The 18,598-nt window shown below is 32.2% G+C and overlaps 1 protein-coding gene across 1 annotated transcript in view; it reads left to right on the top strand.

The window, feature by feature from the left end:
* The window catches only part of LOC123714562 (suppressor of lurcher protein 1), a 217,813-nt gene that overhangs the window by 149,550 nt on the left and 49,665 nt on the right, over nucleotides 1-18,598 (top strand). The window contains exons 7-10 of the mRNA XM_045668874.1: nucleotides 170-229; nucleotides 8,207-8,295; nucleotides 13,205-13,327; nucleotides 15,312-15,383. Coding sequence (XP_045524830.1) covers nucleotides 170-229; nucleotides 8,207-8,295; nucleotides 13,205-13,327; nucleotides 15,312-15,383 — 344 coding nt within the window. The remainder of the gene's footprint in view (nucleotides 1-169; nucleotides 230-8,206; nucleotides 8,296-13,204; nucleotides 13,328-15,311; nucleotides 15,384-18,598) is intronic.

Below are 18,598 nucleotides of genomic sequence, written 5' to 3'. Positions count from 1 at the left end.
GGTTACAAAAAGCTGGTATGCGATAAAAAACTATGTTAATAAATCTATAAGTCCGATATTAAAAAAATCTTTTATACTTTACTCATTCCCTGTTAGATTATATCCAAAAAATATATACAGAAATATTTAGTCAAAATTTAAGAAGTAAAAAGCTATTTTTCATTTTCAGACCAAAAGACCGCGTCAAAGTAGTCTTTGAAGAAATATTCTTACAAAAAGGAGATGTGAGGTAAGTCAAAGGTTCAATTTACGTGATGAGAGATTTAGGTTATTTAAACCCGAGAAAACAGCTCTTAGATCTTTCTTCTCTTCAAAGTCTATAAACTCTTAATTGAAAGTCTTTGTAGAAATTTTCTTTATATTTTAATTAAAACACAGATTACATTGTATAAACAACTAATTTGGACTTGAATATATTTTTTAAAATTACATTTCTTACCATAAATTACAAATGTTTAATGTATAAAGAACTTTATTTCTCATTACAAAAAAAATATATTTTATTTACATGAGAAACTTAATATGTATATACGAACGAGATACACGTCGCCATTTTAGTCTACTAGACTCATTCTGGTATGTTTATTTAATGCCTTTTGTAATTGATTAAAGAATTGCACACCCTCATACATAATAGACTTCTTCAAATAATTTGTCCGCGGCTTCGGCAAGATAAGCAAACTCGCTCGACGACTATAGCGAGTATAGTGGTCTATAAAGTGGTGGAGTATAGTTTGATTTTTTAAAGATAAGCTATTATGGAGAGAGTTTTTTTTAAAATTAAGATACAGGTGCTATAAACATATAGTTGCTTAATCGTCATAATTTTGGTTTCTTGGTAGATTTCATTAGTCTGTGTTAATTTGTTATATCTAAATAGTGCTTTTATTAATTTATTTGGTAGTGTTTGTAAGTTAGACATTTCGTTTTTGCATGCTGTTAATTACAAATAATGTACGTTATACTTCCAAATTTATTTTCTTTAATCTGTCGTTTAATTAGGTCATAAAACTGCATTCAAACCTAAAATATACAAATTTTTATTTAGAATTAACGTAGACCGTTAAACTTTTAGAAAGTTATATGTCGCAAAAACTCCATCATCTGTAATACAAGATTATACTGTCAAATATCAAAGTTATAAAGCCAGAAATATTACCAATCATTCAATATGAATTATTGAATAATGTTATATTGCTAGATGGATAGCAGTTAGTTTAGGGCCGCGCCTCCACCCGCGTTGCCGGAATGCCCAGTAACGTAATCTCTATACTATTCGTCATATTTGTGAAATTGAACTGAACTGAAAACTGAAACATGATGACAACAAAAAAGGTCTATTTCACCGAAACATAGCGCATAAAATCACGGCTTACGTACATTGGCCAGCATTAATCTGTCGAACCGTTTATAAAATATAATATAACAATTTACAATACGTGTCGTAATTACTGTAAGTCCTTAATAAAATTATTTCGACCGCAAATCAAACTGCACGTGTACAATCGGGGTAACTGAATTATTAATATCAGTGCTTCAGTAATGAGCCTCGATACTGTATCGTTTAATTAAGTACATGCATGAATTCACCTGGTAAAGCCTGTTTGTATAGAGTTTCAGTATTTATTTAATTAAAATACAACGTGTGTCTTTTTGTTGGATCTGAAATGGAACCAAATGAGTACATTCTATTCAGATAATAATAATTAAAAATACGGCTAAATTGTTTAGTGCATCGATTTTTGATTAGAAATTTTATTTGTTAAATAATTAGAACGGATTATAAGTTGCAATATACTTTGTCTACAACCAAGTTGTTACCCGCGCCTCTACACTGATTCAATCACATAATAGTTTTAATTCTTATCAATAATATGGTATGTAGAAAACATAGGATTCTCTAAAATAATCAAGAATTCTGCTTCGCACCTCAGTGACTTAATCACTTACTTAAAATTTAGGTTATATGAGAAGTAAGAAATTACTTTATTACATTTATTTTAAAATTAAGCATGATATAACTAAGGTTGAAATTAAGCCATTATAGGTGTACTAAAGGTTGAGTATTTTTTCCATTCTTCACTATTAGAACGAAACAGCTTGTTTCACGACTAAGGCCAAATGTCACAATATTGATCAGTCATTCGCTATTCAATAACATTGTAGCCTGGCTAATATTCTAATATGCCTGGCTGCCTTCCTTCCTTTATTACTTCCCTTTTCATCCCTAGAGTACCTCCCACCCTAACCAGTCTTTGACCATTTTTCCCTCTTCTCTCTTACGATATGTCCCGCCTATAACCATAGCAGTATTTATTATTTCTTTATGCATTGTCATATGTAATTTTACTTTATATCAATTAGTTTCACTCTAGAAATGCTTCATTCTAAGTTATTTTTTGTACACAGTTCTATAAACATTTGGTTAAAGCCCGTGTGTTAAGCATTGCATGTAATCGTCTTTCATTACGTCAGTAAGATACTAAAACCTTTTCTATATTAATACATAGAGTATTAAAAATTCTACTATCTATCTTTTTTGCATTGTCGTTACAAGCTGCTCCAAGTATACATTTTCTATTGGCACGCCGAATATTAGTTCGATAGTTCTAAGTGGCATTCATGTAGTCCGAACACTGAACAAGCCACTTTTAATGTATAATATTATAATTTAACCATGGTATGTTTAAAGTGAGACTAACTAACAGCAGCTTACTTTAATTGTCGAATTCGTAGCAAAGCCTAACCTAACCTAACATTTCAAGTCCTAAAGAAAACTTTTGTAGCATTTATATTGATACTCGTAACTAGCTGACCTGGCGAACTTCATTCCACCTTACAGCCAATGACCGTCGTATTACAGATAAGCTGAACATTATTTATACCAAATGACATTTTTTATTTCTAATAAAACAAGACATTTAATGTTTTTAAGCTAGAAACGAAATATATTGGAAAATTAAATGGTGTATGCTTATGTTATTGTTCTATTATAGATTATACATGTTTCTCGCCGTTTAAACCTTTCCTGAACTTCCTATTTCAAGATTAACATTAGCCAAACCGGTCCAGCCATTCTGGAGTTTTAGCGAGACAAACGAATAGCATTCATTTATATATTAGATTTGAGTTTAACAGAATGATTATTATGAAGCTTCACTTATGTTAAAACAAATTCTAATAAAATCTATTTATTGTATTGTCATGATTATGTAAGACTTTCCCATTCATTATTAAGTTTCACAACCCTCGGATGTGGAATGCCTTTGAATCCATATGCGACTAAGTTCTCAACAAAACAATGTGCCCTTCGCAAACTTATCTGTCCAATGGGCTTAATTGAGATGAATAAGTTAAACTCAATACTAACTTGGAGCTACGTTTCGTTGGAGACAGGCTTAATTTAATTAGAAGACAATACTCCACGTACGGTAACAAATAAGTGGGTTTAAATCCTGTAGAAATCATTGTTTGCGTTTCATTTTCAGTATCTTGCCTATATAATCATCAACGAAACTGGGACATAAATTTAACATTAGGAGGTTATATGTCTCTTTACATATAAAAAATATTCATTTAAAGGCTGTTAACAAAAGATATTAAGAAATGGCAATAAAAAATATTTCATATTTTTTATGTAAGTACATTACATACATTTATTGTGATCACAATATATATATAGTTTGCATGTCTGCATAGACACACTATTATTGACTGTGCTTAAAATCAGTAAAGGCATAATGTATTATGATGTCCCCGTACAATTGAATGTAGCAAGCGATATATCACAGAAGATAGGTCACAACCACACACCGCATCGCTCACTGACCCTGTCCCAACTGATGGTTAGTTACGTAATTTGACAACCCAATTTCCACTCATTTTATAATATTATCTAGTTTGACATTCATGTGTATGAACTAAAGAATATAAATAATTTAATATATGTAATACGTTTTCTTATGTAATATTGTAATATTAATTTGGTATAAAGTATTTGTAACGAACCAATATTGGGCAATTTTGCTTTACATTCATTGGCCACATTGGCGCGTAATATGACACTCAGTAAACAGCGTGTATTTAAATATTTTACATTTTTTTAGGTTAATTATAAATTTGTAGTCAATTTAATTTTTTGTAATGTTTTGTGTAATGTTCAATTTAAGTAAATCTATATTTATTATATTTAAATTGATTAATAATAAACGTTACGTATTTATTTATTTTAAAAAAGCTTAGTGATAGTTGTTTCTTTGTAATAAACTCAGTAACAATTCCATACAATGATGTTCGGAAGAACCCTTTTGAAATATATTTTAATAAAAGGAAAAATGTGAGTCCTTTGTCAAAATTCTTAAGAATAAACTGATTTGGCTTTTGAAGCATTTGTATTTGAGGCTGGATATAACGCGTGTACTATAGCTACGTTGCGTTTGTTAAGTGGCTTACCAAGAAATATTCAGGCAAATAGTCAGGCACTTTACTTGGTGAAAGGACATGTATGTACAAGCTTTTTTAAATTTGCATAAAATGCTAAAATTTTAATTTTACTAAATAAATGCGTTAGTCACTTCATTTATGTAAAAAAAATATTAATTTCTTAGTCTGAAGTCTTCTGAACTGAAAAAATAAAAGTATATACAGAATATTGTTTTTATTATTGGTTTAGTTTAGTTTTCCAAAACTTTGCGTCATATAAGCTCTGAACTGCTGGACATGACCCTGCTCCCAAAAAATACAAAGATAGACGTGAGAAATGTTCACCAAGTCCAAAAAAGAGCGTCAATAAGGGTACATAGTATTTTTTTTTAATACGGTCCGTGGGCGTCTGTAACTAATAAACATATACAAACATGTATCAAACAGAGGAGCGCTAAAATAATACTAGACAAAACTATATAAAATTATGTTGAGGTTGAAAGAAAACAATTTTTTTACCGGATTAAAGCTATTTAATAATTATTTTTTTTACATAATTTTAAATTTAATTTTTTCTGACGTTTCTGTGACTAAAGACAAAAGGTGTCGAATGTCAAAAGTATCACAGCTGTAGAGAAAGTTGTGTTATCTGTATTTATTTCCCCGGAGTTGATATCGACTAAAATATGACGGGTTTTTGCAGAAATGACTCACGGTCCTCTATATTCGTGTAGTTATAAGTTTATAATAATACAAATAGCTTTAATCCGGTTAAAAAATTGTTTTCTTTCAATGTGCAAAAGCTATGTTAACCAAAGACAATACTATATGTTGAGGTTACTTACTTGGGGTAAATTTCGGGTAAATTTTATTTCCACACAAGGAGCATGTCACAAAATTACATTACGACAAGCGTAACAAAATGGACACGTGAGCTAATCTAATTTCCATACAAATTCGTTTAGCGTTAGTGGGTCACGCCTGTCGAGAAATGATTTTGTCTCAAGGCCCAGATATTTCTTACTTCGAAAGTATTGTCATATGTCAAAACGTAAATGTCAGTTTCACACAGTTTGTGAAGTTTTTAGACTTTAACTAATGTTTTCGAACGACACAGATAAGTTGGGGGTATTTAAATGCTAAAAAACATCAAGACCGACCCCCAATCGAAAAGGTATATTATATTATTTCTTATTCGCCCATACACATTAGTCGTATTAAAGAGACGAATACTTCGAGCAATGAATGTTTCTGCCTTTGGTTTAATCAAATTCTATATAGTATTGTCTTTTGTTAACATAGCTTTTACACGTTAAGAAAACACTTTTAAAACGGATTGAAGCTATGTATTATTATTAAAAAGTTATAATTATTTATATAAATTTAATTTTTTTTAATTCTATATCTAACAGATTTCTATACATGTTTAGTTAGTACATACCATTTCTATGCATTATACGAAAATCTTAGCAGTATACTCGTAGTCGACCCTAACGACAGTAACGAAGTTAATTCCGCTACCTCGACAACTCTTCCGGGCAAGGGAATTAGATTTATCGGTTGCATCCTCTACTGGGATAATAAATTTACTTTGAAAATAATTAACATCAAAATTATTGATGTAATTTTCTCACAGAAATCCTCATTTAAATTCTCAGCACGGACGATTCGTAATATAGCACAGTAATTACACTATTCAATTATAGAACACGATAATGTTTTGTATGGACTTTGGAACAATCGAGCAGCGCCCCAGGACGAATTTCAAACTCAATTGCACGAACATGCATCATTATTTTTTTATAGTAAATATTTTATCACCAACTGATATTATCGTACTTGAGTCCAGCCTATTTTAAGGCTAGAAAAGTAACTAACTGTATTACCTTCTAATTCCGAACAGGTCTACTCATAATTTAATTATGAGGTTTTAATTCTAAGTAGTAAATTCTTATTAGTACTATTAAGTACGAGACATGTCATGCCTTTTAAGAATATAGATTTTTTTATGTCACATTTTTAAAATTATATTATTTGATCTATTTGTTGGATGCCAGTGTTGGGTTTAACGATAAAGTAGCTGTTGAAAGTGCTGTAATTTATAGCATGTTTGCTGAGTCTTTTGGCGCGGTAGGGAAAACTGATGGGAGTTAACTTTTACGATGCGCGCGCACACCGTCACAAAATACTGACACCGCACACCGTCATAAAAAACCGACAGCCTGAAGTTAGCATAGTCAACATTTTAAAATGAAAAATGTCCCTTTCTTTATTTATGTAGATTTTATTTGGGATATTTAAATAATCTTTATTTAACTAGATAATGCGTTATAATAAAACATTCAATGTATTAAATACCTTTTTTCTACTGTTAGTGTCTTTTTTCTGCAAACGTAGATAAGGTTTTTATTTTGTTACGCCAAAGAAGTTTAACTTCTAACGCGTGTACATAAGTACACAAACATGTTTTTTCACTGTATAATGACCAAAACGTTTTCTTATGACATTATTCCACGTTTTAAAGTATCCGCCAATCACTCTAACATAGAATTTTAGTCATCTAAACTCGTTAAGTCCATACTATGATAAACGAAGATATAATGCCATCTATGAATCAATTGCCAATAAAGCCAGGGTTTATATTAAGGTCCGCCACACACCTAGTACAGTGTCCAAATCCCTTTTCCGTAGTATATAAGAATACGAAACTGTAATCTGAGATGCCTTAACAGTAGTGTATGTAAATAAATAAATCAATGGCGCTACAACCTTTTCAGGTCTGGGCCTCACATTTTTGTATCTGTTTCATGATTATTTTTTAATCGAATAGGCAAGTAAGTGATCAGCCTTCAGTGCCTGACGCACGCTGTCGACTTTTTGGGTCTTAAGCAATCCGGTTTCTTCACGATGTTTTCCTTCACCGTTCGAACTAATCTTAAATGCGCACATAGAAAGAAAATCCATTGGTGCACAGCTAATGAGATGAGAGTCGCACACTGAAGCCACTAGGCCAACACTGCTCTTAAGTAGTATATGTAGAAAGTCGAAAACTAATTTTATGAAAATTTGTCTACACGGACAGACATACAAATTAAGTTTAAACCCCCTGGCCACCACATTACAAAATTTACATTAATACCATTGAGACAGTTCATAAAAATTCTCTATGTAACTACATTCTACACTTGGTTTATTGCAGACGTACGAGGCTCGTTTAGACTATGTTCATTTAAATACCCTGAAATTTCAACGTGAATTCAGTGACCTTGTTTATTTATATAAAGTGCTAAATCTTACTCTTCTTGCCATATTTTCCTTTCTTTGTTATTCTTGAGTCAACAGAAGGTTTTCTGAACTTACTTACGGCTCGCTTATCTTTTAATGCTCCTGTGAATATATCTGGTTCATACAACATACTAATATTAATGTTAATATTGATATATTTCGTATATTTTTTTGTAATTTCATATTTTCTCGTATTTTTAAACTTACTACTTTAGGATTTTCCAGTCGGTATAGCCTTGAAAGTGTGACAAACAATGTCTAGAAATTATATGTATCAGATTTTATTTTTGCACTCATTTAAAACAACACCTTTACAAATTCGTGTTTTCATCTAGTAACAATGAGGTCAAGGTAATAATTAAATCATTATCACGTTTAACAATGCCGTCATCAAACTCGTCCCATGTCCAAGGTGTTTCCATATTATTAAGGATGGGATGGGATTCCTCATATAAATGAGGAACCAACTCTATGCATTAAAAGCGTTACGTAATTTCAGTTGCCTGCGCCGAGCGGATATCATCAAGGTGTTCGACGGGCGAGACACGGAGGCGCCAACAATAGCTATGCTGTGCAACGAGCTTACAGGTAATGAAAGTAATCTCATTATCAGAGGATTAAAACGCCATAAATCCTCATTGCTAATTATCTCATTCATACTGTAAGGCCTCAAATTGCTATTCAATTCGTCCTTATCACTCTTGTAGCAAATTGAATATTGCTACAAGGGACCATTGCCAAAAGGGACAAGAAATCTAACTAATTTCTAGAAAGTACTTATTAGTCTCGTAAATAGTTTTTATTATTTAGTTGTTAGCATGACTTCAGATAACAAACCGTAGTTCAAGCCGAAAATTAAATGCTGTTTCTAAGTAGGAATATTTCTACGGTAATTTAAACAGCGCTCTGGACACGGCGGATACGTACGTCCCATCGGCCTGTGAGAGATATGAAATTGTGTATACCAGTCAGTCTTAAATACCCTTCGTAGATACTCAGCCATAGCCAATTATCGAAGTCTGAATATTCTTTGTAAAATATCGTATAGTAGTGAAATAAATATTGAACCACAATAACATGTACTAAAGTTTTGATGTCTAGTTATTGAGATACGTCTTTACTAACAAATATAAAAAATGACACGCACCACAAACTTCTATTAAAAAAAATCAAACAACCAGTGGTTTGTGGTATTTCTTTTTATTAGCAAGTAAATAATCAACCTATTAATGTCAGCATTGATCGGGAAATTATAAATAATAATAGAATATATTTAATTAATCAAAGTATGTAACATTGCTATCTATGCACTATTGCCATCTTAAAGATAGTTAATTAATCCCTTTACTAAAAAAATCATTCGGACTGGAATCAATAAAATCTTTGAATGCGGTTTCGACTGCCCCATCATAGTTGAAATTTTTACCTTGCCAGAAGTTATCCAAATATCGCAAAAAAACGGTAATCTGTTAAAGCAAGTTCCTGGGAGTACGGTGAATGTCTTAGACATTCCAATTTGGTAGCAGTATTTGCAGTGTATGGTCTAGCGTTGTCGTGAAGCAGCAGTGGCTTACAGCGATTGACCAGCATTGGTTGTTTAGCAACTAGCTTTTCCATCATGGTTTGCAGTTGACAATGCTGCAAACAATAGACATCGCCGTAATCAATCTGGCCAGATCTTAAAAAGTTATAGTGAAGTCCCAGCCTTTAATTATTCATTATCAACTTTGGTCTCCGGCCGTCCACTGGGGTTATTCTGCAGTTGTAACCAAAAACTTACTGTGTTCTTTTGCGACACCGCCGCCATACACATGATTAATCCTTTGAGCCGTTTCTGCAGTACTGGTGCCATGGTGGAATTCTTACTCTTAAATAACGCGATATTTTATGTTTTCCATTTTATAAATAGATTGATGCAAGAAAATGAAATTAAAACGGGAAAATGAAATGAATCATGATTTACAAAAAACAACAGCATGAGTTAAATAATTGTATTTGGAATTCCTAACCAAATAGGAGATTTTTGATAGTAACGTGGCCAGTACGGCCAAAAGTCAAATTTGTAAGAACCTAATATTTTTAAAGCGAGACCTTACTTCTATATCTTAAAGTCCATCAAGGGAGGTAATTTAAATTAGTTTTAGTAGATCAAAATACCTCAATTATTTTACTTTACGTTAGTCTGTAATACCATAGTAAGTCGAAGTAAACTCATTAACGATTTGAAATTAATTACAAAATGTAATGAAATCTTCTACAGTAATAAAACCAACAAGTGAAGCTTTAATAATGTGACAGGTAAAGAGGCGATATTAAACCACTAAAATCCCAGTTGGATATCGTAATAAAATTTTGTTTTTATTTATAATATATTAAGGAATATTTTAATAGTCATACCATATACATTTAACCAGAAACCATTGGTTGAAATAGCGGGAAATCAAACCCAAACTCCGGGTTTAACGCGCTGTACGTTACCAATACTGAAGGGGTTTTGTCACTAATTTTATTACTAAAACTAGCCATAAATACTGAAACAACGTAAAAAAATATTGCTTTTACAGTGTATTAGTGTAATACATAAATATAAAACAATTTAAAATATAAAAAGCTTATTTGGACCCTTCTCCATTGGCTGCAATACAGTCCTTTAAAATTTGAGGCCGATCAATAGAAGTACGCACAACTATGGGAAAATTGTTCACTCCAAATTATCATGGCGTTTAGAGCAAGCTACTCTCTAGACCTGACCATAAATCATTATCCAGCGGAATAAGATCGGGACCACACGACGGGCAGTCTTCAGCTCTTATAAACGTTATGACACATGCCGAGTCTTGCTGGAAAAACCAGTATTCGTTATTGAACATGGTGTTGTTAAGGTCGTTCATATTGTTTGTGTGGCTCAATTGTAAAGAAATTCTCATCTGAAAACAAAAAAAATTCTGTGACCTACCTTTGCATAACGCTTCAGTAGTTGTTTCAGTTTTAACAACCAATTCTTTTTTAAAATATCAGTTAAGAAATTACTAGTATGTCTCTTATAGGCTACATGTCCTAAGTCATCTTTTAAAATACGCGACATGGTTCTAGATGTTATCTTCACCTCCCGAGATAAAATCTTTTGCTTTCGGATAGGACTTCTTCGAATTCTTTCCCTTACTGCTTTGACCACCTTTTTCGTACGATACGTTCGTACGAAAAAGGTGGACGGCCAGATCTTTTTCTGTCACAAACAGAGGAAGTCTCCTTTTGTACCTATTAATAGCCCGGTATACACACATTTTACTAATACCAAGCATATGTAGAGTTTTAAAAATTGTTCTCTTTATTACCCCACTCCATTTTAATTTCGCAAAATATTGTACAATGTATTGGCGCCAAAATGAGAAAACACAATGACCAATCATATAAAAATTACACATTCCAAATTCAAAAGTAATATTTTGTTTATTTTTAATTGTAACGGTATTTATGACCGTAAGATAAAAAGATAATAGACCTTTCAATAGCGAGCAACCTATCTTATACAGTACATATATAGTAATAAGTTCATCACTATTTGTTTCTTTTAATAAAAAATTTGCTGCGGTGTATTTGATTAAAATATAATGTTGGTATATTTAAATCGGTACCTGGGAGATAGTTCACCCCAAAGCTGGTGCTTTCCTCGCTCAACGAATTAGTATCGCAATTTAGAAAGATAATACTGCTTGTATTAAAGGGCCCAAACTTATTATTATAATTATGTAGATGAAGAATAATTTAAATACTCTATATTTGTGCGTTATTACATAAATTAGTAATTAATGGTAAATATATTTGAGTACGTATTTTAAAAGTATTCATTCAAATTCAGTTAAACATAGATATGTTTACTAAATATGTGACTTATAGGAGAAATTCGAACCTTTTTCCAACAAATAACAAAATAAAAATACGAATGCCACAGCGGGGCAAGATAATTCCTCATTTTGACATTACATTAAGTACGTTTCAGATTTGTCTCCAAGGAATAAAACATTCGATAATCTTTTATGAAGCTGTATTTTGTACATGTGTTTTTGTATAAAATGTTCAATTCTTTCTTCCATTTACAGTTAGATTACAAACACTCTTAGTAATTTTTGGCAAATTAAATAGTAACTGTAGATTTTTACGCAGCTTATATCGCATGGAAATAAATGGCTATCTAAAAATAAATATCTATTAAAGGATAAAATGGGTTTATAGGTTGTCTGTGACAAAAGACAAAACTAATTTTATGTGTTAGTTAAATAATAATAATAATTTACTTTTTCTGTTTCAATGTATATTCTCTGTATATGTTAAATTCTCGTGTCACAATGTTCTTTCCCATACTCCTCCGAAACGGCTCGACTGATTCTTATGAACTTGAACTTTTTAATGCATATTAAGTAAGTCTGAAAATCGGCTAATATCTATATTTCAAATCCCTAAGTGATAAGGGGTGTACACCCCAATTTTTTTTATTATTTTTAGACATTTTTTTTTTTGTTTTTATTTTTTTATGATACAACATACAAAAATACATAAAACCCTTAGTTGTCACCGATCTACGATTAACTCCTATTTTTTAGTACGAATAGATAGGTTACTTTTATTGAACCAAAAAAAAATGTTTCCTGGAAATAATATACATGGCAAAACGTCGTTTGCCGGGTCAGCTACTAAAGAAAAAGAAATCTGTTGAATGTGTCCTAATTGCCAACTTAATTACACATTCATGTAATCCTAGTTAAACAGAGAGTAAATTCAATACAATGTGTTGTAATTTAATTATTAGTCTTGGCGTTGTTAAATTTTCGAGTCAAAATTATGGATATTCGCAATATCTACCATTTACAATTTGCTATATGCCCATTATTCAAAGGATTTATTCGCCTGCTTTTTACGAGACCACGATATTTCGTCGCCAGACAATTGGCTTTTGTTTTTGTGATGCACTACCTGTCGCTTAGCACTATAGAGAATAAACCAACACTAAAGTCTAAACGCACACTTGGGGAATGAAATATATTAAGTATTTTTTTAGAGCGCAAATTTTATAGCAACAAATCCAATTTTACGATTTCTTTCTTAAAACCTTTCTCCGTTTGGGTTGTAGAGAAGGAACTGCTCTTAGGTGTAAGACGGCCCTTTTACATCTGGCTACGTTTTAAATTTGTTTGTGATATAATAAAGCGTTATAATATTTTATTTTGTTAAAATATTGTTTATAAAATATTAGTAGATACAATTGTAATCTTCTCCTTTAGGTTTATAGGAAGGTTCTAATATAATATTTTTATAATATAAAGAACTCAGATTAAAATACATTAAATTGTTCTACAATAATTACATATGTATATACGTAATTATTCATATAAATCAATCTCAAGCCGAATGACGCGCATTGATAATTCTTGCAAGTGTTATTTTTGAATACCAATTGCCAACATAGCTAAAATAAGTAAAAAAACATTGTTATTTTCAGGATATGAGGTTCTGTCTACGGGTCCATCACTCTTGCTACAGTTCACGGCCAACTCCGCGACACCAGGCCAGGGTTTTGCTGCAACATATCACTTTCAGCCACCACCAGACTCAACTGCAGCCGGTGAGACTCTTGAAATAAATATTGATATTCATATAAAGATGACAATGTGTTACACATTACTGTTGTATTTTGTACAGTGGCTTCAACGTGCCACTCAACATCGAGAGTGCGTTCGTAACACGGTTCACGTCACGTTTATAATTCAGCTTCATTCGGTTATATTAAATATTTACTCGATACCCAATCCAACTCATATTTGTTATACATAATCAATTACCGGCCAGAATTATGTAAGTCGGAACTATGAGTAAGTTATGAATATAAAAGGGCTGAAATTGTGGTTAGTATTATCACCCATTCTTTACTTTAAATCTTAGCCTATTTATTATAAAATATGACACCCAACGAAAACGTTATCATATGACATACGGCAGTGGAAGGATTTATGAATTTATATAAAGACAAATATTATTCAAAATGTTTTAGACAAAATGCTCAGATAGACTTCAACGTGATCATCTTAAGACCACAACAATAGTCAATACGTATATTTGAATAACGCATAAATCAATTACAAACAATGTTTTACATTTGTTGACAGGGTTACTAGCAATTATAAAATTTATGATTAAAGATGCTTCCAATCCGTTTTAAATACAATTGACAAATTAATTTATCAATTCTACTAGCAAGCATTGTTTTAACGACTTTGGATGCCAACATCTTGAAAAAATGCATACCTACTTACAGAATTTACCTTTTCTGATCGCATCCAATTTTCACAACACAGGCACGCGGTCTGCTGATTACGCATATATTTTATTAAATTCATAGATTATATCGTTTATAGTGAAAACAATGAAATACTCAAATTACCCACAGACCTTTTTATATAAAATGAATGCAATACAACGAAATTGCATGCAACGTACAAGGTATGAATGGAGTTTCTGGCGTTAGGCCAGATGGCTTTCGGCAGTGCTTATTTCAGAGGAACTGTTAATAGCCGCCGGCCCCTAACAAGTGTACCGACACGCTTTCAGGCCTAAGTACACAAAACGATCGTGTCCCGAAATACGAAACGCGAGTTTAACGTCCTTGTTTCCGAAGACTATCCTTCTTTTGTTAGTTTGCGGAAACATGCGATGTAAATGTTTTTTAATTTATTTATGTTGAGTCACAGAATATTGTATATATAAAGAAAACACATGTGAAAATCTTTATGATCCTCATATTATACAGACTAATATTACAGAAATAGAAAAAAATATGTTTGATTAATGAGAAGAAAAACAGGATTATTCACTAAGACTTTTCTATTCATCAAGACTTTTCTTCTTTTTTTATAATTAATAACCACGTAGTTTGATGAGGGTCTCGTGCGGGTTTTTGAAGAGACTGTGCTACTGTGATGTTTGGGACTTAAGATTCTATTCCCGTTAGGAGCGAAAAATATTATATTTAAATTAATGTCAAACAACGCCTTGGGATTTACCTTTTATATGCCTAGTATGAGGCCTTATGTAGAATGCCTTGAGTAACCCCAGAGGATAGGTACCTAAGGGAATATCATATTTTATGTGTCAATAAGGCTTGTGTTTTACACAGGTAACTAATAAATCAATTAGTTTGCCCCCTATTTTATAAAAAAAAAGTTTTAGGTCTATTATTTCATTTGTTTAATATCTATAATTCAATCATTCAACATTTCTTTCGAAATTAGCCGTGCCTATAACTAGATTATAACATAAAATATTGGATACGTCACCGTATTAATATATAAAATTAATTTATTATCTGCATTGCTATGACATGACAAGGGATATAAAAATGTTCTTACTTTATGTAACGTACGACAATACAACAGACTACAATTACGATACGACGAATCTTAATATTTAATACAGCGCCACCTAGTTTGTAATTATAGTACCCGGTTAGCTACATGTGATCTTGAGTTACTAAAATTCTTTGTGGAACGTCTCTATGGCACACTTCTAACATGTTTCGCTAGGTGGCGCTAAAGTAAAAATTTATGTTTCAGATTCCGATCGTCTTCTTAAATTAAGTTTTGGGAAAGCGTTCGAGTCACTGGGGCCGGAAGTTAGTGCAACAAGTAAGTTTATTTTCACATATTTTCTTCGCTTTGTTTATTTATATATAAATGTTCTTACCGCTAAGTGAGTTCATTTAAAAAGTTTTAAATATGAACTTACTAAAACATTTTGAAACAATATGTTGCGGTTGTTAAATAATTCGCAGAAATTTTACATCAGTAAAATATGGTATTTATAAATATTGATACTAACAATTCCTTCGATGCAATTATAGAAAGTATATACCGTTTTATACATAAATTTAGAATATAATGGAAAAGGTAACACGGATTGACTATATTTAATGAGGCTTTGCCTTGGCCTCATGCCAGCTCTTTAAATCATAAGGGTTTTTTTTGTAAATTATCACATTTTTTAAAGAGCAACCCAGAATCGCCCTCAAATTCAGTCGGAAGAACTAGTATTACACAGACCTATACAAACCTTTTTTAACTAGATCATTTTGTTTTAAAACATTTACCTTATAAGCGTATATATTTCAATATATACTAGCATACCGCACAAACGTTGCCCTGTACACATCCTTAATAATATAAATATCCTTAATAAAAAAACAAAACATTTGATTGTAAATTAAAACCATTCTCGAATCCATATCGTTTTGGGATTTTGGGATGATTTTAAATTATAATAATAAACCAAATGATATCATTAAATTTTTTGTGCTTGTCGTTACCAGAACAAATGATAATATTCGACTGGGCTTAAGTATTGAGAGTCAAATATGTATCTGAGGTAGAGAAGTCGTCGGCGCAAAATCTTGACTCTTAACAGTGTTGGGCGAAAGAATATCTTCGGTCTAGTAGACCATGAGAACATAGGCAAATATTTTCTCCATTGTTGTATCGTAATACCACCCACCACGATCGTTCCATTTCTGAGTGTTTCTTAAAGGAGTTATTGGCACGCAAATGCACCACCACTACGTGGAACCAGCTCCCCACTGAAGTATTTCCTAACCAATTCGACTTAGGGTCCAGGAAAAGAGCGAACGTACTCTTAAAAGGCCAGCAACGCACTTGCGAGCCTTCTGGCATTGTCCACGTGTACTATCACTACATATATCACTTAACATTAGCTGGGCCTTCCGTAAACAACAGAATATTAAAATCAAGACTAACAAAAAACGTACAGATGTAAAATCTATGAATCATATATTTAACACTAAGCATTATTTGAATTAGTGTTTTGCCTCATTAGTGACCTCATTATGTAATCGCGCCGTGTTTCATTTTGTAGTTTGAACATTCCTTTATCATAGTCTCAAGCGTTTTGGCACCTAAGAAGTAGGTCAATTACATCCGCCCACATTTAAGGATGATTTTTCAAGCTTATGCTGAACTTATCAAAGTTTTCTCATTTGAAATGAAAAGTAATATTGCGGATAGAAGCAGCAGTTTTTCTACCTAATGTTTTGTTTGGTACTGTTAGAATAGTAATTGGAGAAATTTCTTACGTTAAACGCGAAGAATTATATCCACTCTTACCAGTATGTCTCTTACTGTCAAACTGTTGCTGAGAATAATCAGGACTTTAGTTTTGTGAATTCTAGGGTAATGTACTGGATTTGTTAAAAGAAAGTACACCACCTACTCATCTGCGTAAAAAATAGTTTTGCTTCTTATCTATAAATCTTATAGCGCTCTAGTTCACCTTCTTATTCTGAGACTCAAATGACAGTCGATCTATAAGTTATAGTAGTTAAACAATAGAAAGCACAAGATTACTTCTAGCAAAATAATTGTAGAAACAGAAATGATGATGAACTCGGATACGGAGGACCCTAAAAATCTATGAGTTGAATCATTTGTAACCAACATCAGAAAAACTTTAGGAAGAGCTTATCAATTCGACGTGTAATTTTTTGTGTGTATAGCCGTCCGTGGACTGACTGGATGGTTGATGTGTCAAATGATTACAACAATATTCGAACACAATAGAAATAAGTATTGTTATTTAATAGTTAGTGCCAATTTTTAAAAATGAATTTATTAAAAATAAGGTAAAAATGCCTACTTTTATATAACATGTGGGAAACACTTCACGAGTGTTTTGTTACGTAAAGGGAACATAGAAATAAGACAAGATGTAGGTCAAGAGATATTGATGTTCTGGTAAACACTTTGGGTTGAAGTCACTTGTTAGTGAGCAAATGACAAAGTGAATAAATTATGGTTTAGCGTTCAGCTCATGCTACTGTGAATTTCCGTACCAATTAGCAACGAATTTTAATGAAACGCGCATTATGTTACGAATAACCTTTGACATAATTATGGTTCGGTTGCATTACGATCGTGCAATATTCACGGAAATTATAAATATGCAATGTACGTGAAAAGAAAAATCATAGCAGTGATTTTTGTGACTCATTTTTATTCAGTTGACTACATCAAGTGTGTCAAATCACAAGACGTTAGATTGTAAACAAGCTAACGTCTTGTGATTTGTAAATATTAATTAGGCTCTTAGATTTTCAGTAAAACGCATGATCCATTGCAATAATTTTATGTTGTCTCGTACTAGGGTAATTGTAATATCAGCTTCCACTATTTATTATTTATCCTAAACCTTGGGATTGATTTGCTCCAGCTTACAATTTGTATGACTCAAAACTTAACGATTAAAAGGAGGGGCGGAAAGTTTCTAGCCAGTTCTTCATGGCCGCTCTACGCCCTTGACTTGAGAACTGGTAGTAAATGTAAATTGACAATTAACTTCTTTCATGACGTTTAAAGGTGTACTTATATATCTATATGAATAAAGTTATTTTCAATTGGAGTTTGAGAATGTTATTTTTTGAAATATAGTGAATGATACGGGCAACAAATGCTATTCAAAACAATTACTACGATTTGTTTTAATGTCTCCTTAGGCTATATTATGACATAGTTTATTTACCCTCCATCCTTTGAGGTAATTCACCACTCGCAAATGATGATCGGGCACAGTATATCGGAGTGTCCGGGATGATCTCAGCCCCGTAATCTTTGTTTGGTGCTGGGCAACAATCTTCCTCTGGCTTCTCTCTGTTATCCATAAAATGTTAAGCAGTGGAAGTATGAAATGCAGTGGTGTAGCATAACTTGCTCACAGAAGGAGACGACAGAACGAAAGTGGGAGCGCTCTAGGCCGAATCCTAGATTTAGAAGGCGAGAAGGAAATAGGAGAAGATATACCCATCTCCACCTAAGTACTGTAAACTGCACGGTTTTAT

The sequence above is a fragment of the Pieris brassicae genome, chromosome 9 (assembly GCF_905147105.1).
Source record: "Pieris brassicae chromosome 9, ilPieBrab1.1, whole genome shotgun sequence".
Classification (NCBI taxonomy): Eukaryota; Metazoa; Arthropoda; class Insecta; order Lepidoptera; family Pieridae; genus Pieris; species Pieris brassicae.
This window is presented reverse-complemented; position numbering and strand designations above follow the sequence as displayed.